Below are 16676 nucleotides of genomic sequence, written 5' to 3' on the forward strand. Positions count from 1 at the left end.
TGCTGACCACACTCACTTCCCATCTCCTCCACTTTTGCAGCCATCGAGGGGGAAATAGAACGGGACCTGCTGAACGCAATAGACTGGGACCAGGGGGCGACCGTCTTCCTGAGAGATATCCAAGACCTCAACAAACACATCCTGGAGGTCTGTGCCCTCAAGATAGTGGAGCAGCTTGCAGCCGGCTGCCCGGACACAGATGCCCAGAACCTTCTCAGCAGCCTCAAGGAGCGCATCGCTGACGTGCAGCCCGGAGTTCTCAAGGCCCACCACCTGGCATGGAGCCGAGACCTGGTGGACCCCCCCAAACAAGGCTCATGGACGGTACCCAAAGGAGCTGGGGGAGCAGTTTGTGGCCAGGGCTAACCATCAGGTCCCCGAGTGCCTCCAGAAACTGGAGACAGGCAGGCAGGAGTTGGCTTGGCTCTATCAGGAGATCCGCCACCACCTGGGGCTCAGTGCCGAGGCCCCCCAGACCTTCTGTGGGCACCAGGAGCTCCTAACCCAGCTGGGACAGCGGCTCCAGCAGAGCGACGGCCACCCCCACCCACCCCTGGTGCTTTTTGGACCCCCGGGCATCGGAAAGACTGCTCTGATGTGCAAGCTGGCTGAGCAAATGCCAGGGCTGCTTGGCCACAAGACAGTGACCGTTCTATGGTTGCTGGGGACGTCACAGATGAGCTCCGACGCCCGAGGCCTGCTCCAGAGCATCTGCTTCCAGGTGTGCCTGGCCTATGGGCTACCCCTGCCCCCTGCCCAGGTCTTGGAGGCCCATACCAGGGTGGTACAGTTTTTCCACACCCTCCTCCACACCATCTCCTGCCGAAACTTTGAGTCCCTTGTGATCCTGCTGGATTCGGTGGATGAGGTAGCCTCTGTCCACCGTGCTCGGAGGGTCCTCTGGCTGCCTCCCAAGTGCCCCTCAAGGGGCCACCTCATCCTCTCAGTCTGCTCAGGACAGCGGGGCGTTTTAGACACTATGCGGCAGGTGCTCACGGACCCAGGTGCTTACTGGGAGGTGAAACCCCTCTCTGGAAACAAAGGGCAAGAGATGCTTCAGCTCCTGCTGGCCGCCTGGAGGAGGACGCTGAGCCTGATGCAGAGGGACCTGCTCTGGACCAGCCTCCCAGAGTGCGGGCACCCAGGGCGGCTGAGGCTGGCCTTCGAGGAGGCCCGGAAATGGGCCTCCTTCACCATGCCGGCCCCTCTGGCCTCCACTGCTAAGGAGGCGATGCACCAGCTGTGTGCCCACCTGGAGCAGACACGTGGGCAGCTCCTGGTGGCCTGAGTGCTGGGCTATACATTGTGTCTTCCCGGTGAGTCTCTGTTGTTTTCACTCTTTTCTGAATTGAGATAGAACACATGCATTCTTCTCCAAGGGCAGCCATAACAAAATCACAAACTGGGTGGCTTAGAACAATGGAAATCTATTCTCTCGTGGTTCTGGAGGCCAGAGTCTGAAATCAAGGTGTCAGCTGAACAACACTTCCTCCGGAGCCCCTAAAGGAGAATCCGTTCTAGGCCTTTTTCTTAGTTTCTGGTGTTGCTGGCAACCCTCAACATTCCTTGGCTTGTAGACGCATCACTCCAATCTCCACCTCTGACCACATTGTGGTTTTCTCCCTGTGTGTCTCTCTGTCTGAATTTCCCTCTTCTTGGAAAGACATCACTCATTGGATTAGGGCCCACTTGCATCCAGTATTGTTACCGACTAAGGTTCTTGGCCTTCTTTTTTTTTGCGGTACACGGGCCTCTCACTGCTGTGGCCTCTCCCGTTGCGGAGCACAGGCTCCGGACATGCAGCCTCAGCGGCCATGTCTCACGGGCCCAGCTGCTCCGCGGCGTGTGGGATCTTCCCGGACCGGGGCACGAACCGGTGTCCCCTGCATCGGCAGGCGGACTCTCAACGACCGCGCCACCAAGGAAGCCCTCTTGGTCTTCTTAATCGACAGAAATTGATAAGAGGCCAGAAGAGAAATTCGGGCAAGGCAGAGGGGAAGGAGAACAGGTAACAGGTTCCCCTGCTTGCTCGCTCCCTGAGGGGGGAGTGAGTTTGTTCCGTATATGGGGTGAGGGTAGGGGCAGGTCCAGGGGTTGAGCCAGAGGCGTGGCTTAGGTTGTTTGCCCACCCCTCTGGTGGGGTTGTGTGCAGGGGGCATGCTCAGTACCCTGCTTTCGCTCCCGGCTCTTCAGAAGTGGCAACTGGGTTTTTGGTCTTTTTGTATCTTGTTGTCCATAATTTTCCCAACTGTGCATGCACGCAGTTCTTTTTAGTCCCTTATAGTTTCTTTGTATTTTGTTGCTGGAAGAGACATTTGGCCAGATGCAAGCACTTCAGCAAAGGGTCCCAGGTTCCAGGTCCCAGCCTGTCTCTGTATGACCTCATCTTAACTTGACTACTTCCCCAAAGACTGGTTTCAAACAAGGTCACATTCACAGTTTCCCTGTGGGTACAAATTTTGGGGAACACTATTCAACCCAGTCCAATTCGTATCATAATTTTCACTCATTTAAAGTGTATAGTTCAGCAGCATTTAGTACATTCACAGTATTAGGCAACCGCTATCCATCTCCAGAACAATTCCTCACCCCACAAGGAGACCCCGTCCCCGTCAGCAGTAACTCCCCTTCCCCGACCCCCAGCCCCTGGCAACCACTAATCTGTCTCTATGCATTTGTCTAGAGTATTTCTTCAGAAAACGTTTTACTTAGAAATACTTTCAAATTATAGACTAGAGGAAGAACTCCCATAGTGCAAAAATAGTGCCGAGAACTCTCACAGAGCAGAATTTTTCAGCCTTGGTGCTATTGACATTTGGGGCTAGATCATCCTTTGCAGTGTGTAGGGCCATCCTGTGCACTGTAGGATGTTGAACAGTATCCCTGGCCTCTACCCACTAGATGCTGGTAGTATCCCCCAGCTGGGACAACCAAAAATGTCTCAGGACATTGCCAAGTGTCCCTTGAAGGCAGGATAGGTCCTCGTTGAGAAATACTGCCATACTTCTTCCCCCCACAATCACCAATTTGCCATATTAGCTTTCTCTCTCTCCCTTTTCCTTTTTCCCTCTCTCCCTTTCCTATCTCTCCTTTCCTTCCTTCCTACATCCCTCCCTCCATCTCTCTCTCCCCTCCCTCTCTCTCTTTATTTCTTTCCATTTTTCTATCTATCTTCTATCTATCCATTCATCTATCTGTCTCTGTCTATCCACACACACCCCCACAAAAAAAATTTTTCCCTGAACCATTTGAGAATTCGTTACAGGCGTCATTCCCCTTCACCCTTAAATACATCACATATATCCTAAGAACAAGGGCAATCAGAACCCCACATCACCACAAGACAATTTTAAAACTCAGAAAACGTATCATAAATGCAGTAATATTATTTAATACACAGTTTATAGTCAAAATTTACCAATTGTCTCAAAAATGTCCTTTATAGCTGTCCCCTCCCCTTGCCCCCATCCCAGGATCCAATCCAGGATAACATGTTGCATTTAGCTGTCAAGTTTCTTTGGCCTCCTTTAATCTGGAATGTTCCACTCTCTGTCTTTGTCCTCTTGAAGAGTACAGACTAGCTCTTCTGTAGCTCAGCACTCCTTAAGCCTCAATGGGTATGTGTATCTCAGGTCTTGTTTTTGAATAAAGACTGATTCAGCAGGTCTGGGGGTGGAGCCTGGGATCTTGTATTTCTCCCAGGCTCCCTGGCGATGTTGATGCTACCAGGAACGCACCTGGGGGTGGAGGGGAGTCGGTACACTGTCATCTGGGTTGATCCGATGTCTCCTCATGATGACGTTCAGGTTAAACTTGGATGGTGTTTGATCCTTCTTGTGCATTTTTTTCCTACCACAAATTTGCAACATACCCCTTTGTAATTACTAAGCAATGTGTGCAGATATCTCAGAAAAAGTCTTTTCAAAGCAAACTTCTCTGAAGAATTGACCACAAGCCTGGGTCTACGGTTAATTCCAGGCTTTGTAGCATGGGAATCAGCAAAAAGCAATAGGAAAACCCAATTCCAATGTGTTTATAGAGTTTAAGGAATGAAGGTTTAAATGCAGTTGCTGAACAAACTCCGATAAACCAGGGTCATGATGGTCAGAGATGCCAGGTGTGGATGGTGAGTCAGAAATAATGAGCAGGAGAGAGGAGTGTGTTCATCACAGGCACCCAGCATCCCATGCGAGGGTGGGACGGAGGCCGATCTGCAGGCACACCGAGCAGCAGAGCTTTACCTTAATGCAAACAGCCATCGGGAGACGCTCATGCCCATCATTAGAAATGCTGGACAATGAACCTTTCCTCTTCTCAGCTTGGGGGACCTTTGTCTTTTGCCACAAATCAAGGTGGCAGCGACCAGCCCAGTAAGTGGGCTTTTTAGTTGTCTGTTTATTTGCCAGGAACAGAAATCCACTCACACTATCACATTAGAAATAAGGGCTTTATGCCATGGCCATGGGAGAAACTCAATGGATGCAGGGCTACCCCATAGCCAACTCCAGGGAGGGGTAGCCCAGATTTCATGTTGTACCCCAGATTTTGTGATTGATGCCCACAGCATGGACTCTACAAGAGCACAGAGACAGACCAGGGAATGTTCCAGAATAAAAGGGTGGGCCATCAAGCCAACCTGATGAAGTGTACACGGAAGGTGGGGTTGTCATGGGAACCAGAAAGCCACAGAATCAGGGAAGTTGCTCATCCCTCTCCCTCTGGGTCCTCTCTGCACATTGGCTTCTGCTCTAGACTCTTCCTTTCTCCTCTGTAAGTGTAGCTTGCCTGCCACAGCTGCTGTTGGCATCATGGGCTCCCATTTTGGAGAACTGGCACCATCATACTGGCTCTTTCTTGAGTCCTGGTTGGAAAATCTGGGGAGATAGACATCCATTGGCATTCCTGGCCCCATGTCTGGTCCAGTTAGTAAAGCTGGGGGCCTCCTGGGGTGGAGGACCACCCTCCTTTACTGCCTGGTAGGGGAGGTGGTCTATGGAGGGTGACTCTAGGGGAGGCGATTTTGGTATGTCCTGTTGCATGAAAATATGTTATGTTTACACACAGAGTTGACCTAGAGTGATGAGAGCCTGGCTCTCAGAATCTGAGTACTTCTGGGCCAGTGGTTCTTACCTAGGGAGATTCTGTGTCCCCCCAGGTGGACACTCAACAGTGGAGACATTTTGGTTGTCATGACTGGGGGATGGGGTGCTACTGGGATCTAGTGGATGGAAACCCGGGATGCTTCTCAACACCCTATAGTTCACAGGACCCTCCCCCAACCAGAGGATCATGGTGCTCCAGTTGTCAGTAGTGCTGGGGGTGCGAAACCCTGGCTTAGCATGAAAGATACTGTCTGGCTATCTCTCTATCCAGCTACCATAATACCTATCTATCCATCCATTCATCTATTTATCTACTTCATCTATCTATAATCTATCATATCTATCTATCTATAATCTATCATATTCGTCTATCCATCCATACATGCATCTATGGACACCTATCTATAAGCTATCATCTATCTATCTGTCTATCTCTCATCTATCTATCTATCTATCATGCTGGTGACACCTAGTGGGTGGAGGCCAGGGATGCTGCTAAACATCTTACAAAGTACAGGACAATCTCCACAACAAAGAATGATCCAACCTTTAGTGTCAACAGTGAGAGGCTGAGAAATGCTGTGTTAGGCATGCATTGTGGCCTTTCCGAGCCCCCTCTGTAGGGGGGTAGCTGGGAGAGTGTCTGTTCTGTGTGGCTTCTGGAAGGAATAACAAGATCATACTTGCAAAGGGACATCACCGGCCAAGATCCCTCAGCCAGGATCAAACACAAGGCTGTGTGACCTCACACACAGAGTTTGGTCTGCAGTGCAGGCAAGGCAGGTCCCATGTGGGGGGCAGATGAGGTCTTGGGTCCACATTGTCAAAGGGATGTCTTTGGGGATGGAGGAGGGCTCTTAACCTAGTGGTTCAGCTGTCCGTGGGCACATTCCCCAGTCTTTCCAGCACCGTGCAGTAGAATATTGGTGATGAGGGCAATGCTCTGTGTCTCATTGTCCAATGTGGTAACTACAAGCTGCAGTGGCAGTTGACCCCTTGAAAGGCAGCTTATGCAATCCAGAAACTGGATTTTAAATTCTATTAATTTTAAACTTTAAACGCCCATGTGTGGCTGGTGACTACTACATTGGACATCATTGCTCTAGACTTGATGAGACACAAAATCTTTAAGAGCAGGGATGGAATTGAATTCCTCTTGCCCTGGCCATTCAGCGACATGAATACACAAACCTCAGTTTCCCCATCTGACAAATGGAGGAAGGCTTTCTGCTCTGCCTCCCTCCAGCTGAGTTTGGAGACTCAGCTGCAAACTTGGATGAGGAGGTGCAAAGAGGTACAGATCCTAATATTGAGCTAAGCAGGTTTAGGGAGGACAAGAAAATGGCACTGGCCCAGGATTGTTCACAGATCTTCACCTGCTCTTATGTCCCTTTGGAGTCTCCTTCCCCCTATTGTAGACTCCTGCTATTGAAGCCTAGACAGACGAGGTTGAGGCATGCCCCCAGGCAGGCGGTTGTCAGTGTTGAGCACAGATGATATGACATATGATCCCACTTATGTGAAATGTCCAGTATTGTCAGATCCACAAAAAGTAGATTAGTGGTTGCCAGGGGCTAAGAGGGGGCAGGTGTCACAAACATGGTGGTACCTCATGACTGTGTCTAGCAAAGTCTCTTGCCCCCAAACCTGCTCCAACAGAGGATTCCCCATTCCTTTTTTTTTAATTTTTAAATTTTAATTGATTATTTATTTATCTTTTTGGCTGCACTGGGTATTCGTTGCTGCATGCGGGCTTTTCTCTTTTTGCGGCGAGAAAGGGCTACTCTTCGTTGCAGTGCGCGGGCTTCTCACTGTGGTGGCTTCTCTTCTTGTGCAGCATGGGCTCTAGGTGCATGGGCTTCAGTAGTTGTGGCTCATGGGCTCAGTAGTTGTGGCTCGTGGGCTCTAGGGTGCGGGCTCAGTAGTTGTGGCACACAGGCTTAGTTGCTCCGTGGCATGTGGGATCTTCTAGGACCAGGAATTGAACCTGTGTCCCCTGCATTGGCAGGCGGATTCTTAACCACTGCGCCACCAGGGAAGTCCCCCCATTCTTAGTAGTGGGGTCACCTTCTGCATAACCGGGAGTCATGCCTGTTTCCTCTCCTTCCACATGCTTTTTCCCTCCATAATCAGAAAGTCCTCTTGGCTCTGCCTCTAACACATCCTAAACCAACCATTTTTTTTCCCATTCCTACTGTCCCTATCTTGTCCTAGGTCATCCCCGTCTCCACCTGAACAAGTGCCCCAGGCCCTCACTTGTCTCCATGTCGCTGTGTTTATCCCCCAACAAGCCCCTTCCCCAGAGAGGCAAGAATGAGACTTTTTTTTTTAATAAACCGCTATTTGGAAATAATTTTACATTTACAGCGGAGATAAAAAGGTTGAACAGAGTTCCCATAGATCCTGCCCCTTATTTCCCCTCGTGTTAACATCCAACATAACCACAGCATTGCTGTCACAGCCAGGACATTAGCATTGATACGTGACCGCGATCTCAACTCCAGACTTGATTTAGATTTCACCGATTTTTCCACCAATATCATCTTTTCTGGTCCTGGAGCCAATTCAGTATTCCTCATTGCATTTAGCAGAGTGAGATTATTTAATTGAGGTAAAATTCACATACTGTAAAGTTAAAATTTTAACGTGTTACAATTCAGTGACATTAGTACATTCGCAATGTGGTGCAACCGTCACCTCTATCTAGTTCCAGAACGTTTCCATCATTACTGAAAGGAGACCCTGTCCCTGTTAGCTGTCATTCCCCATCCCTCCTCCCTCAGCCCTTGGCAACCACGAATGGATCTGCCTTTATGGATCCTGATCTGGATATTTCATATAAATGAGATCATACAATATGTGGTCTTTTGTGACTAGTTTCTTCCACTCAGAATGTCTTCAAGGTTTATCTGTATTGTAGTGTGTATCAGCATTTTGCTCCTTTTTATGGTCAAATAATATTCCATTGTATGGATACACCCCTGTCTTAGTCCATGTGGGCTGCTATAACAAAAATACGATAAGACTGGGTGGCTTTATAAACAATCTATTTCTCACAGTTTTGGAGGCTGGGAAGTCTAAGATTAAGGCACCAGCAGATTTGGTGTCTGGTGAGAGCCTGCTTCCTGGTTCACAGACCGTCATTTTTCACTGAAACTTCATATGACAGAATGGACAAGGGGTCCATTGGACAAGCTCTCTGGGGTCTCTTTTATAAGGGCACTAATCTCATTCGTGGGGGCTCCACCCTCATGACCTAATCACCTCCCAAAGACCCCACCTCCTAATACCATCACCTTGGGGATTAAGGCTTCAACATATGAATTTGGGGGAGACACACATATTCAGTCCATAGCAACCACATTTTTCTATCTTTTCATCTGTTGATGGACATTTGGATTATTTCCACCTTTTGGCAATTGTGACTACTGCTGCTGTGAACATTCTTGTACAAGTCTTGGTAGGAACACCCATCTGAAATGAGATTTTAAAATCATGAATGAGACTGAATTTCTTCTGTCCTGATTAAACCCTTCCAGTGACTTCCCAATGCTTTTAGAAAAGTATCCAAACTCCTTACCAAGGCCTGTTGGATCTGGCTGCCTCCCATCCCTGGCCCCAGATTTTCGCACACTGGCTCCTTGCCTCCTGCACAATCTCAGCTCTTGTGACACCTTCTCAGAGGGACCCACCTGCTCCAAGAAGCATCTCTCCCCTACCACTCACCTTGTCACTCTCCTTCATGTGATTTGGCTTATCTTCTTCCTAGCAATTGGTGTTACCCAAACTCTTTGTGTTTTTTTTTTTTTTTTCTGTTATTTTCTATGTGGCTGTCTGCACTAGAAGATAAGCTTCATGGGCGTCTAGCTCTCTGTCCTCCAGAGGACAGCACAGAGCTGACACTTCGTGAATAGTGGTTAAGCAAACATGCCAGTACTTTACTGATGTCAGTGGCCTTCCAGGTTGCAGCTGTCTGCTTCCCTGAGAATGAATGGACTCGCCTGGCCCCTGCCCAGAGGGCCCTGTACAGTGATGTGATGCCAGAGAAGTATGGGACTGTGCTTCCCTGGGATATCCATGTCGAAAGCCTGCTGGGATGTCCCATTTTTATCTGGTGGATAAGCCATTGTGCCTGAAACCACAAAGAGAAGACCCAAGCCTGGTTTGTATCGAGAGTGTATTGAAGAGTGAGAAAGAAGATTCTATTCTTTTTTTTTCTTTTGGCCGCACCGCAAGGCATGGAGGATCTTAGTTCCCTGACCAGGGATCGAACCTGTGCTCCCTGCATTGGAAGCACAGGGTCTTAACCACTGGACCACCAGGGAAGTCCCAGAAGATTCTATTCTGATGGAGGAAATTTTTGAGGAAACACAGGCCCACACCATGGTGCTACCAAGTAAACCCCAGTGGTGTGGCTCCCAGGAATTTTGGTTTGGAAAGACCCGTCAAGAGGAAAAAAGCAGGTTAGGGAGAAGGCCTGTCTACCCCAATGGAGAAAGTGTGGAGAACACCACCAGCGGCATACCTGTGATTGTCAAAGATGAGATGGTCTCAGTGGAAGAGATCTCAGAGAATACTGACGTTAATCGCCACCTCGTTGGACAGCAGAAAATTCCAAGTGAGCAGGTATTCTATATGTGTAAAGAATATGGCAAGTGTTTTGATCAAAATGAAGACTTTGATCAATATCAAGGAATTAAAAAAAAAACACAACTCTCGGCATCAGCGCCATCTTCTGAGAAACCTCTGCGCCATGAGAGCAAAGTGGAAGAAGCAAATGCTCAGGCTGAAGCCCAAAAGAAGAAAGGTGAAGCAGAGGTCCAAGTAAACTTGTACACCCATGGAAGCCACAGGAGCAGGAACAAGGGAAGCCAGAGGACAGGGACGCTGGTACAAATTGTTGGACTGCTTGCCTACTGTCTAGAACTTGTCTCAGTGGATCTGGAACATCTATGGCCATTCCGATCACCTCAACCACCTTTGAGAGACCCACCTTGCTTGTATCAAAACGGTCCCTTCCTTTGCCCTGGACCTGTGACATTCTGGACTAGTTCTGTTCTCAGTTGTGGCTGAATGTAACATGTGTACAATAAATCATCTCTTTTGCTGTCTTAGCTATAGAAAACACACACACACACACACACACACACAAGGTGTTTGTACTCCCTGTAAGCAGAAGCCAGCCTCCCTCTCTCACCTGCTCTGAAATGAACCCTGATTGTTCTCCAACCCTGAGGAAATTTGTCGGCAAGTCCCATAGTTTTTCCAGGCAAATGCTCACAGGTATTACGAAGTCCGTTCCAGTTCAATGCTTATCCTGTTTAAAGCCACTTCCTTTTTAAGGCAAGGACACATGGGGGTGGTTTCTGCATTATTTTCCTAAGTTACCTCTTCTCTCCCTCCCGGTGCTGCCTGACTCCTCTGAGGTCAGGAAGGGGATGGTTCAGGGTTCTGTAGGTGAGTGAGAAAAGGAAAGATCAGGAACCGTCTTACTTGATGGGTACAGCTGTAACCAGGTGTTGGTACCGGCTGGCCGTGGGCACCGTCCAAATAATGATCTTCATGGTGAACACTTTGGTGATGGGCAGGATGCCATAGAGCTGTCCCTTCCTCAGCTTCTGAGTCCTCCAAGTGCAGAAGACACAGGTGTGTTCCAATGCCTGTCCTTTCTCCCTGCAGGCATGGGCTCTCGGAGGCAGAGATGAAGGATGTCCTGTCCTTGGATGACGAGGTCCTGCAGGCTGTGTACCAAGACTGGACCCCGCCCAGCAAAGAGCTGCTGCGTTTCCCACCCCTGCTGTGGGTGAAGCTTCGTCGAGATCTGGGTAACTGCTTGGCCAGGCGGCCCGTGGATGGCTTCATACTCCTGGCCATCGCCCACAGGTAGGTCGAGCGGGTTGGTGACACTGTCTAGGTGGGACCCTGAGAGCGAGGACTCACTGACCAGACTCCTCCTTGTTCCAGATCCTTCTTCACTCCCCATTCCCAGGAAGCCAAGTCCACATAGTGCAGCGTTTACCACCAGCTCTAACACAACTAACTGGTTTTTTATTTTTATCATCATCATCATTATTCTTCTTAATTTTGGCCAAGCCCTGCGGCTTGTGGGATCTTAGTTCCCTGACCAGGGATCAAACCGGGCCCTCGGCAGGGACAGCACAGAGTCCTAACCACTGGATTGCCAGGGAATTCCCACAACTAACTGCTTTTTTAAATTGAGGAGAAATTCACATAACATAACATTCATCATTTGAAAGTGAACAATTCAGTGACATTTAGCATAGTCACATGTTGTGCAACCATCACCTCTATCTACTTCCAGAACATTCCTACCACCCTAAAAGGAAACCCCGTCCCCATGAGCAGTCACTCCCCATCCCCCCTCCCCCAGCCCCTGGCAACCACGAATCTGCTTTCTGTCTCTATGGATTTGCCTGTTCTGGAAATTTCGTATGGATGGAATCACACACATTGTGGTCTTCTGTGTCTGGCTTATCTCACTCAGCATAATATTTTCATGGTTTATCCACGTTATAGCATGTGCCAGTGCTTCATTCTTTTATGGCTGAAAATATTCCCTTGTAGGGATGGACCACATTTTATTTATCCACTCATTCGTTGATGGACACATGGTTGTTTCTACCTTTGCGTGATTGTGACTAGTGCTGCTGTGAACATGCATGTACAATCTTTTGTTTGAAAACCTGTTTTTCCATTCTTTGGGGTATGTAACCAGGAGTGAAATTGCTGGGTCATACAGTAACTTACTTTATGTTTAACTTATTAAGGAACCCAAATGTTCCTTTTTTTATTATTATTGTTTTATTTTTTTGGTGGACATTTGGGTTTCCACCTTTAAAATATATATATATTTATTTATTTTTGGCTGCATTGGGTCTTCTTGCTGCGTGAGAGCTTTCTCTAGTTGTAGCGAGCGGGGGGCCTACTCTTCATTGCGGTGCGTGGGCTTCTCATTGCCGTGGCTTCTGTTGTTGCGGAGCACAGGCTGTAGGCACATGGGCTTCAGTAGTTGTGGTGCACGGGCTCAGTAGTTGTGGCGCACGGGCTCAGTAGTTGTGGCGCATGGGCTTAGTTGCTCCACGGCATGTGGGATCTTCCCAGACCAGGGCTCGAACCCGTGTCCCCTGCATTGGCAGGCAGATTCTTAACCATCGTGCCACCAGGGAAGTCCCTGTTCCTTTTTTTATTTTACTTTATTTTTTATTTATTTATTTATTTTTGCGGTACGCGGGCCTCTCACTGCTGTGGCCTCTCCTGTTGCGGAGCACACCAGACGCGCAGGCTTAGCAGCCATGGCTCACGGGCCCAGCCGCTCCGCGGCATGTGGGATCCTCCCGGACCGGGGCACGAACCTGTGTCCCCTGCATTGGCAGGCGGACTCTCAACCACTACGCCACCAGGGAAGCCCCCTGTTCCTTTTATAAAACTGAAGTATAGTTAATGTACAATTTTGTGTTAGTTTCAAGTATACAGCAAAGTGATTCAGTTATATATATATACTGCCATATATATATATATATATATATATATATATATATATATATATATATATACTGTTTTATATTTATATATATATACTGCTGTGGCCTCTCCCGTTGCGGAGCACAGGCTCCAGACGTGCAGGCTCAGTGGCCATGACTCATGGGCCCAGCCGCTCCGCGGCATGTGGGATCTTCCTGGACCGGGGCACGAACATGCGTCCCCTGCACCGGCAGGCGGTCTCCTAACCACTGCGCCACCAGGGAAGCCCCAAATGTTCCTTTTTAAAGTAAATTTCTTTAAGGAATAAAAGTAAGATGGGCCGACTGAGAGATAAAGAATAGGTAACAAATAGTGGTCAGCTAAGCCAGCCAGCATCTGGAAGGTGGTTTAGGGTGGACTGGCATTGGGGAACCGCCTCCTAGAAGGCCAGTGACCACCTCTGAGCTCGCCCAGTGTCCCCTTTCTGCAGACAGCTGGCCGAGGTGGTCCGAGAGCGCTTCCTGTCATGGCCCGAGAAAGCCAAGGGTCACGGAGTCTTGGCCGACTTATTCTCAGGGACCTGGAGCCAGGGAACCAAGAAACTCATCACGCTGCCACTTGTGGGGAAACCCCTGAACCTGGACCACAAGGTGAGGTGCCCAGGGCCCCCTGTTCCCCACTTGGAGCCTCCAAGCTGCTGCACCTGCAAGGCAGGGACCACATGCCTCCTTCTGTCCATCATTTCCACCCCAAACTCCCTCCTGACCACCTTCTCTTCTCTACCCCTGGAGGGTTAGATGTCACCTCCGCCGCTGAGCATTATTTGGAGGGTGGCGAGCAGCAGATGAGGACTATGCAACCCCCCTGCCCAACTTTCCAGAGGATAAAACAAAATCACAACATTCAGAAGCATATCCCCAAAGTCATGGCATCCCAGAATTTTAATTGCCTACGCTTTGATTCCTCCTGAGACACACCAGTTTCCTCCCTGTTTTTGTGTGTGTGTGTGTGTGTGTGTGTGTGTGTGTGTATGCGGGGAGGGGGGTGGGTTTTGACGTTTTCCTTTGTGAATTCCCTGGAACAATCCAATTTCCAGTTATTGGTACCCCCAAAGCATTGCTCATTTTAAAAATAACACATTTTGTTTTCCACTTAGGACAGTAGTGTGTGATTGTTGGAGAACACAGAGAGGATCCAACAGTAAAATAAAACTGTCCACAATTCCCCCTTTTGGGAAGATCTGCTCCTATACTCCCTCCCCCAGGTCACTCACTATTCACACATCTCTTCCCAGTCTTTCTTTTGTTCCAGGGAGCTCTAAGATTTGGGGTCCTTAGCTTGCAAGTCACTACCTCTTTTTTTTTGTCTCTCAAACATCCTCAAGGCTCAGCTCAAATGGCTCTTCCTTCAGGAAATCTTCCGTGATTTCCTTCCTTCTTGATTACTTGTTTTGTTTTGTTTTTTGGCTGTGCCTCGAGGCTTGTGGGATCTTCCCAGACCAGGGATCAAACCCATATCCCCTGCAGTGGAAGCTCAGAGTCCTAACCACTGGACTGCCAGCGAAGTCCCTTGATTACTTGTCCTTTACTCCATGCTCTCTTCACTCTGAGGCAGAACTCAGACTTTTCAAAAGAAACTTTTAGTTTCAAAATCATTTTAGATTTCCAGACAAGTTGCCACGAGTATTCAGAGAGTTCCTGTGGACACTTCTTTTAAATTCCCCTGTTGTTAACATCTTGTGTAACTGTAGCACAGTGATTTCAACTAGGAAATACACTTTTAAGTAGTGGTTATAGTTTGATTTTTCTTTTTTCTTTGTCTCTCCTCCTGGACAGGGGAGGCCAGAGGCTGGGCCAGGTCTGATTCTTTCTCAATGCTTCCCTTTCTCCTCTCCGGTACCTCACAGATCCTCTCCTGTGGACCCAGAACCCCTGCAGGCTCAACCACATCCTCTCTTTGGGTTGTGGTTTGACGCCCTTCCTGGTCTCCTAGCCTCAGGATCTCCTGCTCCAGTCCATCCTCCATGGTCAGATGCTTCTGACCATCCAATCTGATCATGCTTCTCCTCTAACACCTCCCATGGCTCCCCAGTGCCCTCTGTCTCCAGTCCAACCTCTTCAGTACCTTTGTGATCTACTCTCTACAACCTCCCTAGCCTCAGTCCCCGCCATGATCCCCCACTCTGTCTTATAATTCAGCCCTTCTCAAACTCTTGTCCTGCTCTCTCCCACCTCCCAGCCTTTGCATATGGCAGTCCCTCGCTATGAAATGCCAATGGTTCCGACACACTTCACCAGACAGACTTCTATTTATCCTGTGAGACCCAGTTTCAATGCCCCTTGGATCCTGAGCCCCAAGCCCCTCCTGTCCCAGCCCAGCCTGTGTGTGGAGGATGGTGTGGGCCATCTCTGTCTGGAATTGTGTCCCCACCCCCACGCCCTCCAGCATCACCTGGTGCCTTGCCTGGCCCATGTTTGTGGAGTGAGTGAATGAGCTTGTGTCGTAGTGGCCTGGCTGCCAGCCCCCTCCTCCTCTGCAGGTGGCCCCTCAGCCCCTGTGGTTCTCAGACACGGTTGCAAACCTGCGGAAGCTGAAGGAGTTACCCTACCACCTGATCCACTCAGGCCGCATCGAGGAGCTGAAGCAGGAGGTGCTGGGTAAGGACCAGACCCATCTCGGAGAGGGCTGAGCAGGTCCCCAACCCTCTGCGGTGCTCCCGCCTTCCAGAGCCTGACAAGGGGGAAGGGGGGAGGGGGAAGTTCAAAATCCTTGTCTCCTTTAAGGCACTGGTTCTCATCAGGGGCGGTTCTGCGCCACCATCCCCTGCCCCCCCGAGGGGACACTAGGTGATGTCTGGAGATATTTTGGTTGTCACGAATGGGGGAGGTATGCTGCTGGCATCTAGGGCTAGTTGATAGTACACAGGGCAAGAAACTGCCTTAGAATGAGAGAGACCCTGTCTATCTATCTGTCAATCTATCATCTACCATCTCTATCTCTATTTATCTACCATATATAGTTGTCTGTTTATCTATCTATCCTCTAACTATCTATCTGTCAATCACCTACCTATCCACATCTATCTATAATCTATCATATCTATCATCTCTTCCTCTCTCTCTCTATAAATATATATAAATATAAAATCTCATCTGTCATATCTCTCTCTCTCTACCCTCTGTATCTATCATCTTTATATCCATCCATCTAAATGTATCCTAACTATCTATCTACTTACTTACCTATAATTTCTATCTCTCTATCTACCACCTATATCTATCATCTTTATATCTATCCATCCATCCATCTATCTATCAATCTTTTATCTCTATCTCTATTTATCTACCATCTATGTCTGCCTATCTATCTATCGATCATCTACCTGTCTATCTCTCCATCCATCCATCCATTCATTCATCCATCATATTCATTCCTATGATTCTCAACCAGGGGTGATTCTGCTTCCCAAGGGACACTTGTCAATGTTTATATTTTTGATTACTGTGACTGCAGAGGAGTTACTGGCATCTAGTGGATGGAGACCAGGGACACTGCTCTCTACACCCTACATGACGGCCCCACCACAGAGTATGACCCGGCCCCAAATGTCAGCATGGCCGAGAGTGAGAGCCCTTGGGAGAAATGGGGAGGTGAGAACCCACCTCCCAGGATGAGCTGGAAGGAGACGCATGCTCCCCACAGCACCGCGTCTTCTCCCCACAGGCAGCATGAACTGGATTTCCTGCCGGGGCATCTCGGGGGGCATTGAGGGTCTGTTGGATGACTTTGACCTGTGCGCCCCTCACGTGGACTGTCCTGAGGTCAGCCTGGTCCGGGAAGCCCCCCAGCTGTGCCGCCCGGCAGTGGAGCTCCGAGGCATGGGTGAGTCAGGCTGAGCGGGCTGGGTCGGGGGGAGGGGTGGTCCACTTTGCACTGACTTCTAGAAACCCACTCTCCTCACCGAGCCACCAGATGGATTTGCATTAGCTCATACGCCTTTCCGTCTATAGCTGAGGGGTTTCTCCCAGCTCCAGCTTCTAGAACTTTGAGCTGAACCTGGGAGAGCTTAGGAGTGAAAACTACCAAGGCAGA

At 49.1% G+C, this 16676-nt stretch overlaps 1 protein-coding gene across 1 annotated transcript in view; it reads left to right on the forward strand.

Annotated features, from left to right (window-relative positions):
* NWD1 (NACHT and WD repeat domain containing 1) overlaps nt 1-16676 on the forward strand; it is a 68444-nt gene that overhangs the window by 15872 nt on the left and 35896 nt on the right. The window contains 7 exon segments of the mRNA XM_030880224.2: nt 41-300; nt 302-1307; nt 2352-2358; nt 10782-10985; nt 13075-13234; nt 15124-15241; nt 16308-16466. Coding sequence (XP_030736084.2) covers nt 41-300; nt 302-1307; nt 2352-2358; nt 10782-10985; nt 13075-13234; nt 15124-15241; nt 16308-16466 — 1914 coding nt within the window.

Source organism: Globicephala melas, chromosome 3, assembly GCF_963455315.2.
Source record: "Globicephala melas chromosome 3, mGloMel1.2, whole genome shotgun sequence".
Taxonomy (NCBI): domain Eukaryota; kingdom Metazoa; phylum Chordata; class Mammalia; order Artiodactyla; family Delphinidae; genus Globicephala; species Globicephala melas.